Source organism: Talpa europaea (genome assembly GCF_964194135.1).
Source record: "Talpa europaea genome assembly, chromosome: 2".
Classification (NCBI taxonomy): Eukaryota; Metazoa; Chordata; class Mammalia; order Eulipotyphla; family Talpidae; genus Talpa; species Talpa europaea.
In genome coordinates this window covers 109,163,738-109,183,545 of record NC_140068.1, presented here as the reverse complement: position 1 = coordinate 109,183,545, position 19,808 = coordinate 109,163,738, and the positions used below count along the sequence as shown (strand labels likewise).

Sequence of the window (19,808 nt, the reverse complement as noted above, 5' to 3'; positions counted from 1 at the left end):
ATGGCCAAAACCAGCTTTCCCTTTCAAAATTTAGGAAGACCTGCTTTATTCTGGTTAGATGTATATATGCATAATGTAGAACTTATGTGCTATAATGTACATTCCTTGTTAAAAAATATGAAATGTTACAAATGGGAAAGTAAAAGTCACTGTAGTCCTCACACTTGCCAGAGATTTTGTTTCATTCTTTTCTTGTCTGTTGTAGATCCCGTTGCTGCTGCCTGAGTCAGTCTCTCTCTCTCTCTCTCTCTCTCATTTGATAAGCACAGAGCCCACTGGCCTCAGTCCTGCCACCTCTAGATGCCATTGCCCAGGTCAGCTCACTCCCACCCCTCCTGAGAGGGCTCTTTCCCACTCCACCCTCCTCCTCAGTCCCTCAGCTCCACCCACTCTCCAGTCTAGCTGATTAATACTTTCGTTTTTCTTTCATAAAATATGAAGCACTCAGGTGAGAACGGCACCATCACCCCTGTGCCTGCACCTGATCCTCTGCCCTCACCAGATGATGGGAGAAGGTCCCCTCATGTCTAAGTCCTCACCTCAGCTTGGGCGCAGTGAGACCTCTCTGTCCCCTGGTCCACTGTAGGGTAAATGGCTTGCTAAATGGTTTTCAGGCTTTTCTGCTCTCCCACCATTAGGTTTGCCCTGCTGATGGGGGTACCTGTAGTTGTTACATTGTTGCAAACTGTCTTGTTTACTTCTGTGGGCCTTGGAAGGGGTATTGAGATAGTCACCCGGAGAAGCAGAAGCAGGAGAGAGAAGGGGAGAAAGAAAGCCAGAAGAGAAGCCAGAGAAGCCCAGAGTGAAGATTTGCTGGGGACTTGGAGGCCTGCCGGCCTCCTGGCCCCCCCAGCACCCCTGCCTGCCTGTACCTGGTTGCTGTAATACATGTAAAGCTCAATAAAAGCCTGAGAAACCCACCAAGGGCTCCAGGACTCTCCTTTACGCATCATAGAAAACCTGCTCAGTGGCCCTTCCTGCTCCTACAATCATCATATTCCACTCTCTTGTGGCTCATTCTTCTCTCTATAAAAACATGCAGTAATATCTCCCACTGAAAGAAAAAAATTCCTAAGGCAACCAAACAATCTCCTCCCGCAAAAATCTACAACCTGATCCTGTGTCTTTAAACAAAACCCCATTTCTATGCTACTCCTTAGAGAACAATTCCTGAGAGTCCTTGCTCTCGGCTGCTGGGCCGTCTTTTTAGTTTTTCAAATATATACACATATGTGACTATCTAGACTATACTATACACACACCCACACACACACTCACAGAGTTGTAATGAATGGTCCCTCCACAAGGCTTGTTAGGAAGACACAGGTCCCCATCTTCCATGACCCAGTTCCCGAATCTCAGAGACAACCTGCTCAACTCCATTCAATTGATTCTCTGACTGCTACTTTTGTGTCTCTAAACCCCATGTAGGGCCTCCCCGGTGGCGCAGCGGTTGAGCACTGGGTTGCGAAGCTGCCCGCGGCCTCTGCTGCGCCAGTTCTATCCCCGGCTGCTCCCCGGCCACTGGAGGAGGGTCCCGCATGGCGCGCAGACCTCTCCTGCCACCCGCTGCTCCCCTCAGCAGTGTACTTCAGTCCTTCTGCCTGCTCTGCTCCCCGCTCTGGCTCTGGTGAATTCTCTCACCCTCCCGCGCTTCTGACTGTACCCCAGTGCATGTATAAACAAAACAAACAAACAAATAAAATAAATAAATAAATAAAACATGCCTCTATTAAAAAAAATAAATAAATAAATAAAAATAAAATAAAATAAACCCCATGTAATAACATTTTCTTTGTTTTTGAGTTTTATGTCTCATTTTTAGTGAATTGACTTTTCTTTCATAATCCATGTCCTCTGTAATGAAAAATAATACATTATCATTTTCATTAACTCAAAATATAGTGTTTGTAGTTTTTTTTCCAGAACATCTTATTATTTAATATCATTGTTAAAACTTTGATATCATTTAAACAAACTGATAATACCTCCCAGAAGACAGAGGAGGGAAACACTTTCAGACTGGAGGGAGTAAAAGACACTGTCAGCTGTTATTTACAATGTGAAACAGCAAAGTGTTGACCGGAATGAGGCCTCAAGATTGGAGATGACCACTCATTGTCAACCTTCCACAGGCAGGGCCAGCATCTCAGCCCAGAGGAGAAGGGCTACACAGGAGGGAGAGCGGGGAGGGAGCAGGGACGTGGGCAGAGACCATCCTGTCCAGTATGAAGAGCTGTGGGGTCCTGGACAGGGAGGCTCAGGAAAGCAGGGAGCATCTTCTCAAGCCTGAGAAAGAATCTGGAGACAAAGTAAACCCGGTTTCTGTTCTGGAAGCTTCAGGGAGATCAAAGCACAGACTTGATCTCAGAAGAACACTGATGTGGGCCTCCCTGGTAGCGCAAGGGGTTAAGACACAACCTATGGGGCCTCCCCTGGTGGCTCAGGCAGTCTGAGCAGTGTCTGTCCACAGTGGCAGTGCTGGTTCCATCCTGGCTGGAACAAGTGTTCCCCGCTCTGTCTCTGGTGAATCCTCTCACCCTCCTGCACATCTGGTCTGTACCCTGGTTCTTGTATAAATAAATAAATAAATAAATAAATATTTTTTTTTTAAAAAAAGACACAACTTTTGAAGCTCGCCACAGCCACTGCAGCACAAGCTAGGTGCCCAGGCAGGGAGCTAGCCACATAGCGCAGCAGACCTCTCCTGACTTGCCTGCTGCTCCCCTCAGCAGTGTATTTCAGTCAGTCTGCCTGTTCTGTTCCCCACTCTGTCTCTGGTGAATCCTCTCACCCCCCTCCACAACACTGGACTGTACCCCAGTTATTGTATGTATAAATAAATAAATCTTTAAAAAAAAATAAAAGGAAGAACAATGGTGTTAAACCACCCAGCACAGGGGTCACTGGGCACCCGGAGGTGTTCAGGGCTTACAGAGCTAGACACCCATTTACATTCTCAGTGAGGGCTATTGAAGTATTGCGATATTGTCCTCTGCTTAGGCCAAGGAGGCACTTTGCCCCCAGACAACATGATACAAATCTGAACTAAACTAGTGAGAGTTATTTCAGATGAAACCTGGGGAGTAGGAAGCGGACAGCTGATTGCCCCAATTCTTGTTCTTTACACACACACATGTTGTTTAGGGCTGTGTTACTTGAAATGGTCTTTATTTCATGTTCTCAAAAAACTTAGGGAAGTTGATGATTTTGTGAAAATTAAGGTTATAAGGTTTCTGACTGGTATGTTTTCTGTCAATAACTTGTTATGTAATTTTTTAAAAAGATTTATTTTATTTATACAAGAGCTGGGGTACAGGCCAGAGTCATGGGAGGGTGAGCGGATTCACAGAGACAGAGCAGGGAGCAGGACAGACAGACAGACCGGAGGCACTTCTGAGGGGAGCAGCTGGCGAGACAGGAGAGGTCTGCTGCGCCAAGTGGGTTAGCTCCCTGGCAGGCCAGGAGTCTAACCAGCATTTGCTGAGGTTGTGGACAGCTTCACAGCTCTGTGCTCAACCTGTGGGCCACCAGGGAGGCCCTTATTATGTAATTTTAAAGTAGTATTCACATAAAGGAATTGATGTGCTCTGGATGACTTGATAAAGGTAAATTATAAAGTAAATTATTGTTTTCTTGTTTTCCTTTCTATCCCTGGAAGATTGTTTTGCTAGAAAAATGGTCATCATATGCTCTAACAAAATTATGCTTTAGCAATTGCCTGTACATACATATTTTTGATAAAACTTAAAAATATTTTGTATGTATATATATACATACATGTATACAATATGCTATTCTTCCTGCATGACCAATGGTTTTGTGGATGGGAAGGCAAAAGGAGAAGTTAGATGAACTTATTTGTTGAAAAGTTGAAGAATAATACACCATATATTGATGTTTGTGTTGAGTGTGGTGTGATCACACACTTTTGTAGAGGTTTGAACCTGCACCCCTAAATCATATTCAGTGTTGTAAACCAATTACCGTAATGAACATAATTAAAAATAACTCTGAGGACGAACCAGGCACAGACTATCTTCCAGGAGGACCGTGGTCACAGGACTTGGCTAGAATGGATGGGCCATGGGGGCTTAAGGTTGGACTGTGAGAGAAATTAAACAGGAAGGAGGTGTGATCAATTCTTTTGGTGAAGTATGGCACATCATTAAGATATTTAAGTGTTCCTTTGTATCCAATAAAATAAAAAATATATCATAATGTTCTTGATTAGGGACAGAACTCATCAAAGAGTAAACTTAAGATTTACATATTACTCAAAATATGAATTTTGGGCCTCCCTGATGGCACAGGGGTTAAAGTCTAAGTGCTATCAAGGTATTGCCAGCCACTGCAGCATGAGATGGATCCCAGGCCAGGGAGCTAATGCATATGGCACAGCAGACCTCTCGTCTCTCCCGCTGCTCCCCTCAGCAGTGTATTTCAGTAGATCTGTCTGTTCTGCTCCCGACTCTGTCTCTGGTGAATCCGCTCACACCCCACACCTCTGGCCTGCACCGCAGTTCTTGTATGCAGAAATAAATAAAATAAATCTTTAAATATAAATTTTATCACAGAAATGAATGTTAAGCTAATTTGAATTCTAGTTATTTAGTTGAATGATGAAGTGTTGAGAAATGAAATTTACTCACATCTGCAACTGACTTTTAATATCATCAGAAAAATACGATGGATGGGAGACGTGGGACCTGGGTTAGTCTATGTCTCAACTATTCTGTGTCTTTGGCTTGATTATTCTGTGCCTTTCACTCAGAATATGAACAGGAAATTTTGTGAGAAGGAACCTCTCAAGGCAAAAGTCCTGGTACAAAGATCTATAGATGCTGAAAAGAGCATGTGCAGACACAGCACTAGATGTTATCGTGAGACCAGCAAAAGCACTGACGCTTCCCTTGACTCTCCCTGATTTCCCAGCCCGGGCTGGAGCCACCTGGTTATGTGTGCTCCACCCCCCCCCACCCCCACCCCGCACACTTGTGTGTTTCCGGTTTACCTCCCACTGCTTTGATCTTTTATATATTTTCTGTTTGATTCAAAGTAAAAACGATACTGCCTTGGAGCTGGGCTGCAACTTCCTGGTGGGTCCCTCTCGGCTTCTCATTGTTCTGCAGAGGGACTCTGGGTACTTATTCTTCCCAGGTCACACATCGTAAGGAGACAGAGAGACGGACTGGCGGGCAGACGTGTGTTAAAGCAAATGTGGGAAAATGCTAACGCTGGGATCTAGGTGGGGTGCTCTACACTATTATTTCAATTTTTCTATGTGCTTGAAAATGTTCATAAAATACCATAGCGGTAAATGCGGCCACACTCTGGGGGCAGCCGTGGCCTCCATCCTGTCCTTCCAAGCTTCTAAGTGCACTCATTTTCCTGAATCATGAGGTGGATGGCTGAGGACCATCCAGATGTTCCCTCACTAGCTCAGTTCCTGTTGTGCTCATTATTAATCCCCCTCAAACTTCCCCCCTGGGTCAGAATCTCCGTGGACATATCACACACACCAGCTCTCCTGCCCGCTTCATCCTGTGCAGACGCTGTCCCACAGCCTCAGTCCTGCCTCCCAGGCCTGGGCCTGATCATAGACTCATTCTTGTAGATCTTCTCTCTGCTTGTCATGTATCTTCCATTTGTATAGTTAGTGGGAGTGAGACTTTAATATTCCAGTTTGTTGCTGAGTTATTATGATCAAATTTATAATTTCAAAAGCTCTCTCTTATTCTGAGTATATACAATTATATAAAATCTTTTTTCTTATACTAATTTAGTTTATATTTTTTACATCTTTTGATATTATTGACAATAGTTGTAGGACTTGTTAAGACTCTTGCTTCTCTGATTTTATAAGGTACAAACTTTTTCTTCCCAGCATATGGCTCAGGTGGGGTTTACACGTGTCTTTGTCACCTTTACTCAGTGTCCATCTCTCCTGACAGTGCAAGCTCCACATCTCCAGGATCCTCTCTCTGCTCTCCATTGTATCTGCAGGGGAGGCAGCTTGGGGAGGCAGAAGCCAGCCAGGGAGAGGGATGCTGGGAAGTGAAGAGGAGGCAAAGGCAGAGAACACTCGGGAGATGCTCCCTGGTTCACTCAGAAAATCATTTCTCAAAGTGTGGTCTGTGGAGCCCTTGAAGTCACCCAGAACCTTTCACGGATGCAGGAGTCAAAACTATTTTAAAAACATCACTTAGATACCATTGGCCTTTTCACTATTTTGACATTTGCTGAGGTAAAACTTAGTAAGAATGTAGGTTATAGCACCAACTACAGTAACAGTTATTCTTCACCAGCACTTATCTGCAGAAATAAAAATTCAAGCCAGTTTCTTGAGAATGTCCTGGATAAAGCATTAAAAATTATCATTGCTAAAGGCGGGATGGGCGGAGCAACATGGTGGCGAGGAGACACTGCGAGTAAGATCTCCCATTAAAAAAAGTTAATAGGGAGGAAAAGCGGCAGGTCCCAGTGAGAACTGGGACACGGAAGATAAACGGGTGACTCCAGCAAACTGCCCGAAGAAGAAAGTTGCCATAAAAGAGGACTAGAAGGGAGGAAAGCGCAAAACCCTGCTCCCCTCCCCCGCCCACAGAGGCGGCACTCTCCGACCGGCAGAGAGGAGGAAAACAACAAACTAAAACGACCAACAAGAACAAACTACGCAGCAAGCGGGACTGTGAGTGGAAAGGAACTATTGCAGCCACCACACCCCGTGAACTGGAGCTGTGGAGAATCCTGCAGGATCCGCTGCGGAGGTGAGCTCCAGGCGCCATTAAAGAGAGACCCCGCCCCGCAGGAGGAGGCCAGGACCAGCACACAGCCCCGGGCCGCCCGGTAAGCTTGCGCGGAGAAGCGGCGCGCTGGAAAAGCAGACGCGGATCGGGATCGGGATTGCGCGGAAAAGCGGCGCAGACCGGAATCGGGATCGCGCGGAAAAGCAGTACGGTTGAAAAGCAAGCGCAGGTCCCTGCGCCTGCGACCTAGGCTTGCGGGGAGACGCGCGGAGGCCCTCACTGAGTGAGCAGGACCCAGGCGCCCAGGCACGGGAGCGGGATTCAAAAGGCGCCATTCCCGCGCCACTGAACTGGGCTACAGCCCAAGTCCTGGAACTGAGGGCTTTGGAACTGAGACCCGGGGCACGAAATTAGGGGCGTGTGGGTTCCCCACAACGGTGGGGCACAAGGCAGACACAGCACCCCAAAGCCGTTGAGGTTTACCCTACCATTCCCGCTCTGTTCCCTGTCCCACGGGGTGGAAAATCAGCTCCCCAAGGGCTCTAGGAGAGATCTCTGGCGCCACCTAGCGACTTGAAGCCAGCAGAGGCTTCTGGAGGAGCCAGTGGCCAGCTGGGGAGTTAGCCCACGCCGGGCCCCTTCCGACCAGTAGTCTGAGCCCACAGGGGGAGCGAGCACCCACAGCCGGGGCAGACCAGGCGCGCAGAAGAGTGTGCCTGAGACCGGATGCGCAGGGAGTGTGTCCCACATCACCATTTTAGAACAGGGACATTTCTTCAGTAAAGACTACATTTCTTCAGCAAAGAAGGCTTCCTCAGGAGCCAGAGGTGAGCGGGGGAAGTTCGCCCATGCCAGACCCCCTCTGGCCTGCAGTCCAAGCCCAGAGGGGGAGCAGGAACCCACCGCCGGGGCAGACCAGGCGCACAGGGGAGTGTGTCCCCACATCGGCATTTTAGAACAGGGACCTTTCTCCAGTAAAGACTGCTTGAAACTGACATATGGCTCCTGGAGGAACCAGAGGGGAGCAGAGAAGCTCACCCAAGATGCCGGCCAGTCCCAACAACACAGTGTCCCAACACATACGGCAAATTAGAAAACAGACAGTAGGGAGTAGAAGAACCACACGCAACCTAGCAACTCCCCAGGGAAAAAGCACACCACAAAAAGAAAACCAGCCCCCAGATTGCAACGACAGTAACTTGGAAGAACTTCTGAGCCTTCCAGAAAGAGAATTTAAAATTGCCGTGATTAAAAAACTGACAGAAGTCATAAAGGAAAACAATGATAAGGGAAAAATAATCAACGATCAGAAGAATGAAATTGAGTCCCTAAAGAGGGAAAACAATGGTCAGAAGAATGAAATTGAGTCCCTAAAGAGGGAAGTAAAAGAAATGCAGGAGATCAAAGAATTAATGGAAGAACTAAAGAATTCTGGGAAAAGCAATGAAAGCAGAATAGATGAAATGGAAGAACGAATAAGTTCTCTTGAAGACACAGAAATAGAAAGAACCAAAACAGAAAAGGAAAGAGAAGTACGAAGGAAAAAGACTGAAGAAAGACTTTGGGAACTATCTGACTCCATGAGGAAAGGAAATATAAGAGTTATAGGAATACCAGAAGGAGAGGAGAGAGATATAGGAACAGAGAAAATATTCAAAGAGATAATTGAAGAGAACTTCCCAAATGTGAAGAAGGAGCTGAAAATTGATATACAAGAAGCAAGAAGAACACCAAACTTCCACGACGAAAGGAAAAATACAGCAAGACACATAATAGTAAAGCTCCCAAGAATCCAGGACAAGGAAAAAATAATGAAGCTGGCAAGAGGGAAGAAACAGATAACATTCAAAGGAAAGCCAATCAGGCTAACATCAGACTTCTCCAAAGAAACACTACGGGCAAGGAGAGAGTGGAGGGACATAGTCAACAGACTCCAAGAAAACAGATGCCAACCAAGAATATTCTATCCTGCAAAGCTCTTCTTCCTCTTTGAAGAAAGAATATGGACCTTCCCAGACAAACAGAAACTCCGGAATTTCATTACAACTAAACCCCCACTCCAAAAAATACTACAAGGAGTCCTAAAGCCAGAACCTCAGAGGGACGAATAACAATGAAAGAAGGCCAAAAAAAAAAAAGTTATTAAAAGAATAAATAAATAAAATCAAAGGAAAGACAATCACAATGGCAAATACAGATGCTAACATATCAATATTAACTCTAAATGTAAATGGACTAAACTCTTCAATAAAAAGACACAGAGTTGCAGCCTGGATTAAGAAACAAAACCCAACCTTTTGCTGTCTCCAGGAAACACATTTAGCTACAAAAGATAAAAATAGGCTCAAAGTTAAAGGATGGAAAACAATCCTACAAGCAAATGGACCAAAAAAGAAAGCAGGAACAGCTATACTTATATCAGATAAAACAGATTTCAAACTCAAAAAGATAAAAAGAGACCCCAATGGTCACTACATTATGATCAAGGGGACAATACTTCAAGAAGAAATAACACTCATTAACATATACTCACCAAACGAAGGAGCACCAAAATATATCAGACAACTGTTGTCCTCTCTGAAAACAGACATCAGAGAAAACACATACGTAGTGGGAGACTTCAACACACCACTATCAACAATGGATAGATCAACAAGACAAAAATAAGTAAAGAAACCAAAGCTCTAAATAAGGACCTAGAGCAATTGGGCTTAACAGACATCTATAGAACACTAAACCCCAAAAAAAACGGAGTACACATTTTTCTCAAGCGCACACGGATCATTCTCCAGGATCGATCACATACTGGGGCACAAGACAAACATCAACAGATACACCAAGATTGAAATCATATCAACCATCTTTTCTGACCATGAAGGCATCAAACTAGAAATAAACCATAAAAAGAAGGCAAGGAACTTTCCTACCTCATGGAGATTAAAAAACACACTACTGGAAGACCACTGGACTAATGAGGAGATCAAAAAAGAAATTAAAAAATTCTTTGAATTGAACGACAAGGAGGACACCAATATCCTAAATGTATGGGATGCAGCAAAAGCAGTAATAAGAGGAAAATATATAGCAATAGAAGCTCACATCAAAAAACAAGAAAGAACTCAAAGAAACAACCTAATCTCGAAGCTCAAAGATCTAGAAAAAAGAACAACAAAAAAACCCCAAAACCAGTAGAGAAAAGAAATAATAAAAACCAAAGCAGAAATAAATGAAATTGAAACTAAAAAAACAATCCAAAAGATCAATGAAACCAAGAGCTGGTTCTTTGAAAAAATCAATAAAATAGACAAACCCCTAGCCAGGCTCACAAAGGAAAAAAGGGAGAAAGCACAAATAAACAGGATCATCAATGAAAGAGGAGAAATCACAACGGACACAGCAGAAATCAAAAGAATAATCAGTAACTACTATGAACAGTTATATGGAAACAAGTTTAACAATCTAGAGGAGATGGACAAATTCCTACAACTCTACAATCACCCAAAGCTAGATAAAGAAGAAATAGAACACCTAAACAGACCAATTACAAGCAGCGAAATTGAAATGGTAATCAAAAACCTCCCCAAAAACAAAAGCCCAGGACCTGATGGATTTACAAATGAATTCTACCAAACATTCAGAGACGAATTAGTGCCTATCCTTCACAAACTCTTCCAAAAAATTGAGAAGGAAGGGACAATACCAAACACGTTCTATGAAGCCAACATTACACTAATACCAAAACCGAACAAGGACAACACAAAAAAGGAAAACTACAGGCCAATCTCCCTAATGAACACTGATGCAAAAATCCTCAATAAAATTTTAGCTATCAGAATCCAACAATGTATACATAAGATAATTCACCACGACCAAGTAGGATTCATTCCAGGGACACAAGGATGGTTTAACATCCGAAAATCAATCAACGTTATCCAACACATCAACAAAAAGAAATATAAAAACCATATGATAATATCAATAGATGCTGAGAAAGCTTTCGACAAAGTGCAACACCCCTTCATGATAAAAGCCCTTGAAATTCTTGGGATACAAGAAACATACCTCAACATCATAAAGGCCATCTATGACAAGCCAACAGCCAGTATCATTCTCAATGGTGAAAAGCTGAAAGCAATTCCATTAAGATCTGGAACAAGACAAGGATGTCCACTCTCACCACTGCTTTTCAATATAATACTGGAAGTCCTAGCCAGAGCAATAAGACAAGAGAAAGACATCCAAGGAATCCAAATAGGAAAAGAAGAAGTCAAGCTATCACTATTTGCAGATGATATGAAAATATACATAGAGAACCCCAAAAAATCCACAGAAAAACTAATTCAACTCATCAATCAGTTCAGTAAAGTGGCAGGATACAAAATCAACACACAAAAGTCAGTAGCCTTCCTATACACAAACAATAAATCTGAAGAAGAAGAAATCAAAAAAACCATCCCTTTTTTATTGAAACAAAAAAAATCAAATATTTGGGAATAAATCTAACAAAAGAGGTAAAGGACCTATACAAAGAAAACTATAAAACACTGTTAAAAGAAATAGAAGAAGACACAAAGAAATGGAAAGACATCCCCTGCTCATGGATTGGAAGAATAAACATTATTAAAATGGCCATCCTTCCAAAAGCAATATACAGATTCAGTGCTATTCCAATCAAAATTTCAATGTCATTCTTCAAAGAAATAGAACAATTATTGATGAAATTCATATGGAATCACAAAAAACCCCGAATAGCCAAAGCTCTCCTGAAAAAAAAAAGAAGGGAATGGAGGCATCACACTCCCAGACTTCAAACTATACTACAAAGCCATAATCATCAAAACTGCATGGTATTGGAACAAGAACAGACATACAGACCAATGGAATCGAATAGAAAATCCAGAAATAAACCCACAGATTTATGGTCAACTAATCTTTGACAAAGGAGCAAAGACTATGCATTGGAGCAAAGAAAGTTTGTTCAATAAATGGTGCTGGGAAAACTGGGTCACTACATGCAAAAGAATGAAGCTTGACCACGACCTCACACCATACACAAACATCAACTCAAAATGGATTAAAGAACTAGACATAAGACCTGAAACCATAAAATATATAGAAGGAAATATAGGCGAAACACTACGTGATTTGCACATCAAAGACATCTTTACAGACACATCACCCAAAGCAGCGATAGTGAAGGCAAAGATAAACAGCTGGGACTACATCAAATTAAAGAGCTTCTGCACAGCAAAAGAGACAATAACAAAAACAAAGAGAAACCCCACCAACTGGGAGAACATTTTTGCACCCAACACTAATGATAAAGGACTGATCACAAAAATCTGCAAAGAGCTGATGAGACTCAACAACAACAAAGAAAATTATCCAGTCAAAAAATGGGCAGAAGAGCTAAAAAGAAACTTCTCTGAAGAGGAAATGCAAATGGCCAACAGGCATATGAAAAAATGTTCAACATCACTTGTCATCAGGGAAATGCAAATCAAAACTACCATGAGATACCATCTTACACCAGTGAGAATGGCACGTATTAAAAAAACTAGCAACAACAAATGTTGGCGAGGGTGTGGAGAAAAAGGAACTCTTCTGCACTGTTGGTGGGAGTGCAAACTGGTCCAACCACTATGGAGAGCTGTGTGGAGATTTCTGGACCTACTAAACATAGAGCTTCCATATGATCCAGCAATTCCACTCCTAGGTATTTACCCAAAGGACACAGAAACATCAATTCCAAAGAACACCTGCACCCCTATGTTTATAGCAGCACTGTTTACAATAGCTAAGCTTTGGAAACAACCCAAATGCCCAAAAATAGATGACTGGATCAAGAAGATGTGGTACATATATACCATGGAATATTACTCAGCATTCAAAAAAGATAAACACAAGCAATTTGCAGCAACATGGATGGCGCTGGAAGGGATCATGCTCAGCGAAATAAGCCAGAAAGAAAAAGAAAAATACCGGATGGTCTCACTCATAGCAGGAATCTAGAAAACTTAAATAAGGGACCAGGAAAATGAATAACTATAAGAAAGTGAAAATCAAACTCAACAAAAAACTATGAACCAGAGACACTTTTAGGGGGGCGGGGGCGGGAGGGGTGGGATTGGGGTCAGAATGGGGGGGGGCTGCAATTGTATGGGGAATATAAAAATAAAATTTATTATTTAAAAAAATTATCATTGCTATTGTATCATCCTCATCTGATATGAAACATGGAAGTACACACAGGGCACTCTGCTGCTTTCCAAAACACTGTGTCCCAAGGACCAGAGATTCCAGAATGGGCCCATCTCCAGTATGACCATATTTAAATTATTATTTTTTTAAATTTTATTTTTGCATAGAAGAACTAGGGTGTAGGTCAAAGGTGCAGGAGCTTTAGAGAATGGACCAGAGACAGAGTGGAGAACAGAACAGGTGGATCTACTGAAATACACTGCGGAGGGGAGCAGGGGGCCAGACAGGAGAGATCTGCTGAGCCATGTGGGTCAGCTTTCTGGGGGGAGGGGATCAACTCAGGCCCTTGATAGCGCTGAGACTTAAACCCTAGGCACTAGGGAGGTTCCATTTTAAATTATTACAAGTCTTTTTGGCGTTGAGTGTAAGAAGAATGAGAGTTTCCTGGCAATGCCATCCCTAGGAAGTCCTGAGAAGTGGGGTGGACACGGTCACCTTTGGAGTTAGCAGGGCTGGGCTCCCTCTCCCTCTCCACTGCCTCTGTCCTTATTATGGCAGTTTCCTGAAGAAGCTGGGTGGGGCGGGGTGGGGGGGGGAGAGAGATTTATTCATCATGATGGAAGACAAGAATAGGAAAAAAAAAATGGAAAGGAAGCACCAGGAGACCAGAAACCTACTCACACAAGGAGGTGGGGGCAGAAGAGATAGCATAGCCATTGACACAGTTATGGAAACTGAGATCCTTACACACAGACAACACAGTTATAGAAACTAAAATCCTTAGGGGATACTTAGACGCCTAGATTACAAAGCATAACATCCAAGCAGGCATCCTGATGCGCATCCAAAGGGAAAGATATGGAAATGGAACCCACTGTAGAATCTTGGTCCCTTTCATATTCTGCATAGTTCTCCAAAGTCAGCAGCTAAGGGAAGGCTCACAAGGGGTGAGCCCCTCCCAAAACAGAAGACTCTTATGAGTGCAGTCTCTGCACTGGCTTGGAGCAGCACTCCCTCTGCCTACCTGTGACTCTGCAGGTGCTTTTTTTCACCCACTCTCCTCTGCAAGGCAGCAGCCTCCTGCCTGCCCGTGACCTGTGCCAAGCCAGGGCTTCACCTCACTGACCTCCCTCAGTGGAGCCCGCTCTCCTCAAGGCCGCCCGCCTGCGACTCTGCAGGCCGCTTAGCAGCTCTTCCTGCCCGCTTGTGTCTAAGCAAGTTTCCTTTATTCTTCTGTCCCTTTCCCTAAAAACCTGCCCTTTAAATATAACTAACATCTCTGTCTCCTGGAGAAACTCGCTGCGTGCCGCTGAGACGGAAGCTCTGGTGACACCTTTCCCAGAGTGAACCCAAAGACCCCGCATCCAAACCCACTGACTCCAAACATGACAACAGTCACACCGAGGGGTCAGCGGATTATTTCTGAAAGGACTGAGCCTCAAGTAACATGGGTTGTGGGTTTTTATAAGCTTGGGCAGAACATCAGGTGGAAACGGTACAGCTCCCACTCCCCCTTGTGACTTGGGCAAGGAAAAGAATCCCTGAGACACCATCCCTCATGGGTGGGGAAATGATGGTGGGCCAAGTAAGTAATGATAAAGTGAATCTGAAAAATAAGAAATTGTTAAAACTGTGCAACATGCCTTTTCCATACACAGGGCTTTATAGGCCAGCAGAGACAGGCAGAGTTCAAGGCTAAAAATAAAAAGCACGGCAGGGAGACAAAGGGGACATGACAGAGCTCCTCATCCTGAATGGCTCATGTTTTAATTAGTGGGGCTGTAGGATGGTAAGATGGGTTCAAGAACCCCCCCAAACACACACACACACAAAGGCCACACCCCTCTTGAGAGGGTCACCCAGAATCAGAGGGCACCCCGCCCACCTCCTGGATTGGCCCAGGATCCTGCCCACCTGGACCAATGAGGCCCCCTCTCTCCACCTTCAGGTCTCCCCTTAATCCCTTTGCTCTCCTTGGGGCTGGGGGAGAAAACAGTTTCCCTCCACCTCCTGCACTCTTAGCTTACACCCCTGTGATGAAAGACGGTTACTAAGGAAAGAGCAGGGAGGGTCAGATCATGGACTAGACCAGGGCTTCTGACACCCGCCTGCAGGTGGGCACTGCCCAGAGGGTTGGAAGGGGGGAGGGAGAGGAGGAGGAGATCATAAAGGCTGTGGGGCTTTGGCGGCTTTGAGTTTGGAGCCTGAGGGATTCAGCTTTAGAAGTGGCTTCCCAGACGCCCCAGAGGCAGAGATCTGCATTATTCCAGCACTTCTAGTCTCTGGTGACTTTGCCCAGGTTGCCTGACAGCCTCTCAGTTCTTTTCTGTCCTGCATGTGTACCCCTCCTACTCCATAGCTCTTGCCCTCCTCCCCGTTTCTGGTCTCACCTGCTGCCCCCTCCCTGCTGCTCCCCTCCCTGACTCTCACCTTCCTGCCACCTTCCCTTTCTGTTTCCCCTCCTTCCCAGCTGCCCCCTTTCCAGCTATCCCCCATCCTGCTGCCCCCTTCCCTGCTGTCCCTCCTCTCTGTCCCTCCTCTCTTCCTCACTCGTTTTCTTTTTTTTTTTTTAGAAATTATCAACTTTTTTTTTTCCTTTTTTTAAAAGATTTATATATTTATTTATACAAGCACTGGGTACAGTCAGAAGCGCGGGAGGGTGAGAGAATTCACCAGAGCCAGAGCGGGGAGCAGAGCAGGCAGAAGGACCGAAGTACACTGCTGAGGGGAGCAGCGGGCGACAGGAGAGGTCTGCGCGCCATGCGGACCCTCCTCCAGTGGCCGGGGAGCAGCCGGGGATCGAACCGGCGCCGCAGAGGCTTCGGGCAGCTTCGCCACCCAGCGCTCAACTGCTGCGTCACTGGGGAGGCCCCCTCACTAGTTTTCTTCCTCCCTCGCACCATTCCCTGCCAGGAGCCTTCACCTGATGGATCCTACCTCCCCCCATTTTACTAAGCCCTGCTTTCTGAGGGTGCTTTGTGCCTCGGGTATCTCCCTCCATGCTAGTCCCACCACCCTCCCCTTCATCCAGGAGACCTGGGAGCTCTGCATCTTTGCCATGACTGCAGGCACAGCCCCTGTGCACAGACCTGCCCTGTCTTCTGGCCTCAGCTCCCACCTCCAGCCAGTGCAGCTCCTGCTCCTGGATTCTCACCTGGGCCCTTCCCCACCCCTGCTGTCCTCACCCCAGACCCTCCTCTCTGGTCAGCACCCTAACCCAGTTACCCTCTCCCACCTCCAACTCAGACCCTGCTCCTCTTGCTCCCCAGTCCTGCCCTCAGCACCAATCTCCCAGCTGCCCCTTTCTCTTACAACCTCCGCCCTTTCCAGACCTGAGAGCTGCTCTTGATGCTGTTCCTCTAGCCTTTACCCCTTTGGGTTCCTTGACCCCAGTGGGCTCTCGCTCCTCACACCACAGATCCGCCACCTTGTGGCAGCCTTTCCCTGCCGAGGGCCTTCACCCACCCACTGCCTGATAGATGCAGCCCCCCTCTGTGGAGGGGCCTCATCACTACCTGCATCACCCCACACTGCAGCTCTCCCTTCCTGTGCCCTGGCCACCTGCTGGGCATTGAAGTTCTGCTCCCCGCCCCTCCCCAATATAAACTCTTCCTGGGCCCAGGGCTGACTCCCAGTTCCTGCACCTGCCACTCCCCAGGTCCTGGGCAGGTTCATCCATGTCCCCAACCTGTCCTTGAGGAACCACAGCCAGGCCTGGCTCATGTCGCCCTCTCCACCTCACACCACAGCTGCTCTGACCTCTGACCCCTGCCCCATACCCTCAGTCCCCTCCCAGCCCTCTGACAAGACCCTGCAGTCCTTTTAGGGACCCGGTGCCCCCTCTCATGGCCTCTAACTCCATGTTTCCCCTCTCCATCCCCTATCCACCCTCACCCCTCTCCTTCCTTTTCTTAGATTTACTTTCTTATGTAGTTATTAACTTTTGTACGGTATCTGATTTCCCCTCTCAGGTGCAGTCCCCTTGGTCCATTGTACCGTCCCTGTGCTCTCCCTCCCCACTTCTGGCCCTCCCTGCCCCTCCCTGGGCCCTCTCCTTCCTTCTCCTTGCCTGGTGTCCTGTACTGCGAATCCTCCTCCTGTCCCTACGAACACAGCCCTGTCTGCAGCCCCCGGGCCTCCAGGGCTCAGGACGCGCAGCCTCGGGTAACTCTGATGCTCAGGTAGCTCCTACCTGCCTCACTGAGGATTTCACCCAGGATGCCTCTCTGTACTCACAATTCGTTGCCAAGGAATACTTGGACAATCAGCTCATCCTGGGCTACAATGGTGGGAACAACAGGGCGGAGACCCCAGGCCTGCTGGCACGAGTCGTCCTGGGCACAGTGACCAGTGGGTTCATAGAGGACAGGAGGGGCCTCTGGACGTAGCTGGCAGTTATCAGGGAAAAGCAGAGCCAGAGTGGCAGTAAGAGGGGCAAGCATGGGGGGCCTTTCCCAGGACAGTTAGGGCAGCCGGTGGGGACTCTTTCCACTAGATTTGCTGTGGGGGGTTGAGAATGGGGGTGTGTGGATTTCAGCACAGAGGTGATGTCTCTTCAGCCAGCACAGTGAGAGGGGGGGAGAGTGGGGGCGGGGGTGGTGTGAGTTGCTCCCCTGGGGGAGCAGGGGACACAGGACTGGGGAGTCACCGCTGGGTCTGTGTTGGGGGTAGGCTCCCGTTCCCTCCAGGAGGTTCGGGGCTGTGAGATCCAGGAAGACACCACCAGGGCCTTCAGGCGCTTCTTCTATAATGGGGAGCCCTTCCTCTTCTATAACGAGATGACCCTTGAATGGGAAGCACCCCAGTCCTCGGCTCAGCCCTTGGCTATGGAAGTCAAGAACTCCTGGGACACAGACAGGATTGGAAACCAGAATTCCTGGGCCCTTGTGCGTGGTGATGTTTGTGGAAAACTGCGGAGATATCGGCAATCCTGGAAGGCCTTCACTAAGAGAACAGGTGAGACTCTGGGCACCCCATATCCCCCAGCCCGTCTCCCAGCTCTGCTCAAGGGGACCCTCCAGTACTATGGGCTGCCTGAATGGTCTCAGGGGTGTGGTGTCGTGAGGTGCCTGCACTGTTATGCCCCAGGATGAAGACATGAGGCGGGGAGGGCACGGACTCCAGGGAGCTACAGAGCATTGAGCTGGAGGGCGGGGGGGTCAGGAAGGAGGGGATGACCTCAGGCTGGACATCAGCTCCGCTAGCTCCCAGCCTGTCAGTCCCTCCGGGTCCCCCCGTTCAAGAGCCCACCCATCGCGTCCCAATCCTCAGCTTCAGCATGTGGGTCCCGGGCCATCCTCCCACCAGCCTGAGGAGCTGGGCCCCAGGGTGCAGAACCACCTGGGGAAGGCCCAGGCTCAGTGATAGAGGTGGGGAGGAGCAGCCTTGGTCTCTTAGTCTCCCTCACTGGGGAGCAGGGCTTGGCCTTGTGTTTCACTGACTCTGTGCTTTCTTCCCCATGCCCCTAGCTGTGAATGTGAACTGCAGCCCTGCCTCGGAGGGTGGCGTGGTCAGTGTGTCCTGCTGGGCATCCGGCTTCTCTCCCTGGAATATCTCACTGGTCTGGCTGCAGGACGATGAGCCTCTGAGCCCAGATGCCCAGCTGCTTGGGGGTGTCCCGCGTGGTGAGAACGGGACCTATTGGGCCTGGATGGCCCTAAGTGTTCCCCAAGGAGAGGAGCAGAGGGTCACCTGCTCTGTGGAACATTACTGGAATTGCACTGTGACCTGTGGTGAGCCTGCGGTGACCTGTGGGGGTTGGAACCTGTAAGGCCAGGAGCTAGGATGGGGGTGGAGAGCAGGCATTGGCTCTGGGTGCCCAGGTTAAAATAAGACCTTTTCTAGGAAACGTGCAGGTGCATCAGCGTCCATGGCCAGCTGTGTCTTGGGGTATCGCTGTTGCTGCTGCTTTCACAGTCCCTGTCGTTGCTGCCCTTCTTTATAAATTTTGGCTCAGGAAGACATCAGCTGGGGAGAATCCAGGTGAGATACGGGGCTATGGGTCGCAAGGGAGGGGCTCTTCTGCCTGTGACCAGGGTGTCATGTCACCCACTCTGCAGCTAGGAGAGGGACGACTGGCCTCTGTAACAGGAGCTGGAAGTGGGGTCCTTGTGATGGGTTTGGGGCCACCTCTGCGCCTTTAACCCTGCCCAGAGGCAGGGCTCTGAGTGTGCAGCCCGCACCTCTTCCTGGGGGGGGGGGGATATGGGGGAGTCAGAGGCTGTGTCCCTTGCTCAGTCTCCTCAGGCTTGTCCCTGCTTTCAAGCTCCCCAGGGTTTGGGGGTTCTGTGTTAGGAACCATGGGCATGTTGGAGGTGGGGCTGGGTCATCCTTCACTTGGGGTAACAAGCAATAAGAGCATCTGTGACCTAGTGGGAGGATTAAACTCTGGGGAGAGTGGGGCTGTGAGCCCCATAGTGAGGGACTCAGGTGGACAGTCTGTGGGTCTCCTGCTCATCTGCCTGACACTCTCTCCCCTTGGGTCAGAATGTTGCTGCTTTTGTCATTGAGACTCGGGTGCAAAAAGAATATGAAAGTCGTGAGCTCACTTCCCAATTTCCTTCTTTGAACTTTGAAGTCCAAAGCAGAGGCTTATGACTGTCACTAGTTAGCCTTAATGGGGCTTTCTCCAATGCCGGGTCTTGCGATGCATATAAAGTGAACAGGAGTTCTCTGGGGAGCTCCCTGTGTAAGAGGGTTCCAGATGGGAGGTGGGGGGTGGTGACACTGACAGTCCAGGGTCAAAGAGGACAGACCTAGCCTCAGGCTAGGGGTCTCCAGAGTCCCTCACTGCCCTGAGAAGCAGACCCCCTAAGGCTGTGAGCCAGTGCCTGGACAGGAGGGAGGGCCTAGGAGCCT

General features: G+C 47.5%; 1 protein-coding gene across 1 annotated transcript in view; it reads left to right on the top strand.

The window, feature by feature from the left end:
• LOC311188230 (class I histocompatibility antigen, Gogo-OKO alpha chain-like) overlaps window positions 1-18,720 on the top strand; it is a gene marked incomplete at both ends in the record, with an annotated part of 867,329 nt that extends 848,609 nt beyond the window's left edge. Inside the window, 2 exons of the mRNA XM_084259380.1 lie at window positions 17,622-17,906; window positions 18,419-18,720. Of these exons, the coding sequence (XP_084115506.1) occupies window positions 17,622-17,906; window positions 18,419-18,720 (587 nt within the window). The remainder of the gene's footprint in view (window positions 1-17,621; window positions 17,907-18,418) is intronic.
• Window positions 18,721-19,808: the final 1,088 nt, after the last annotated feature.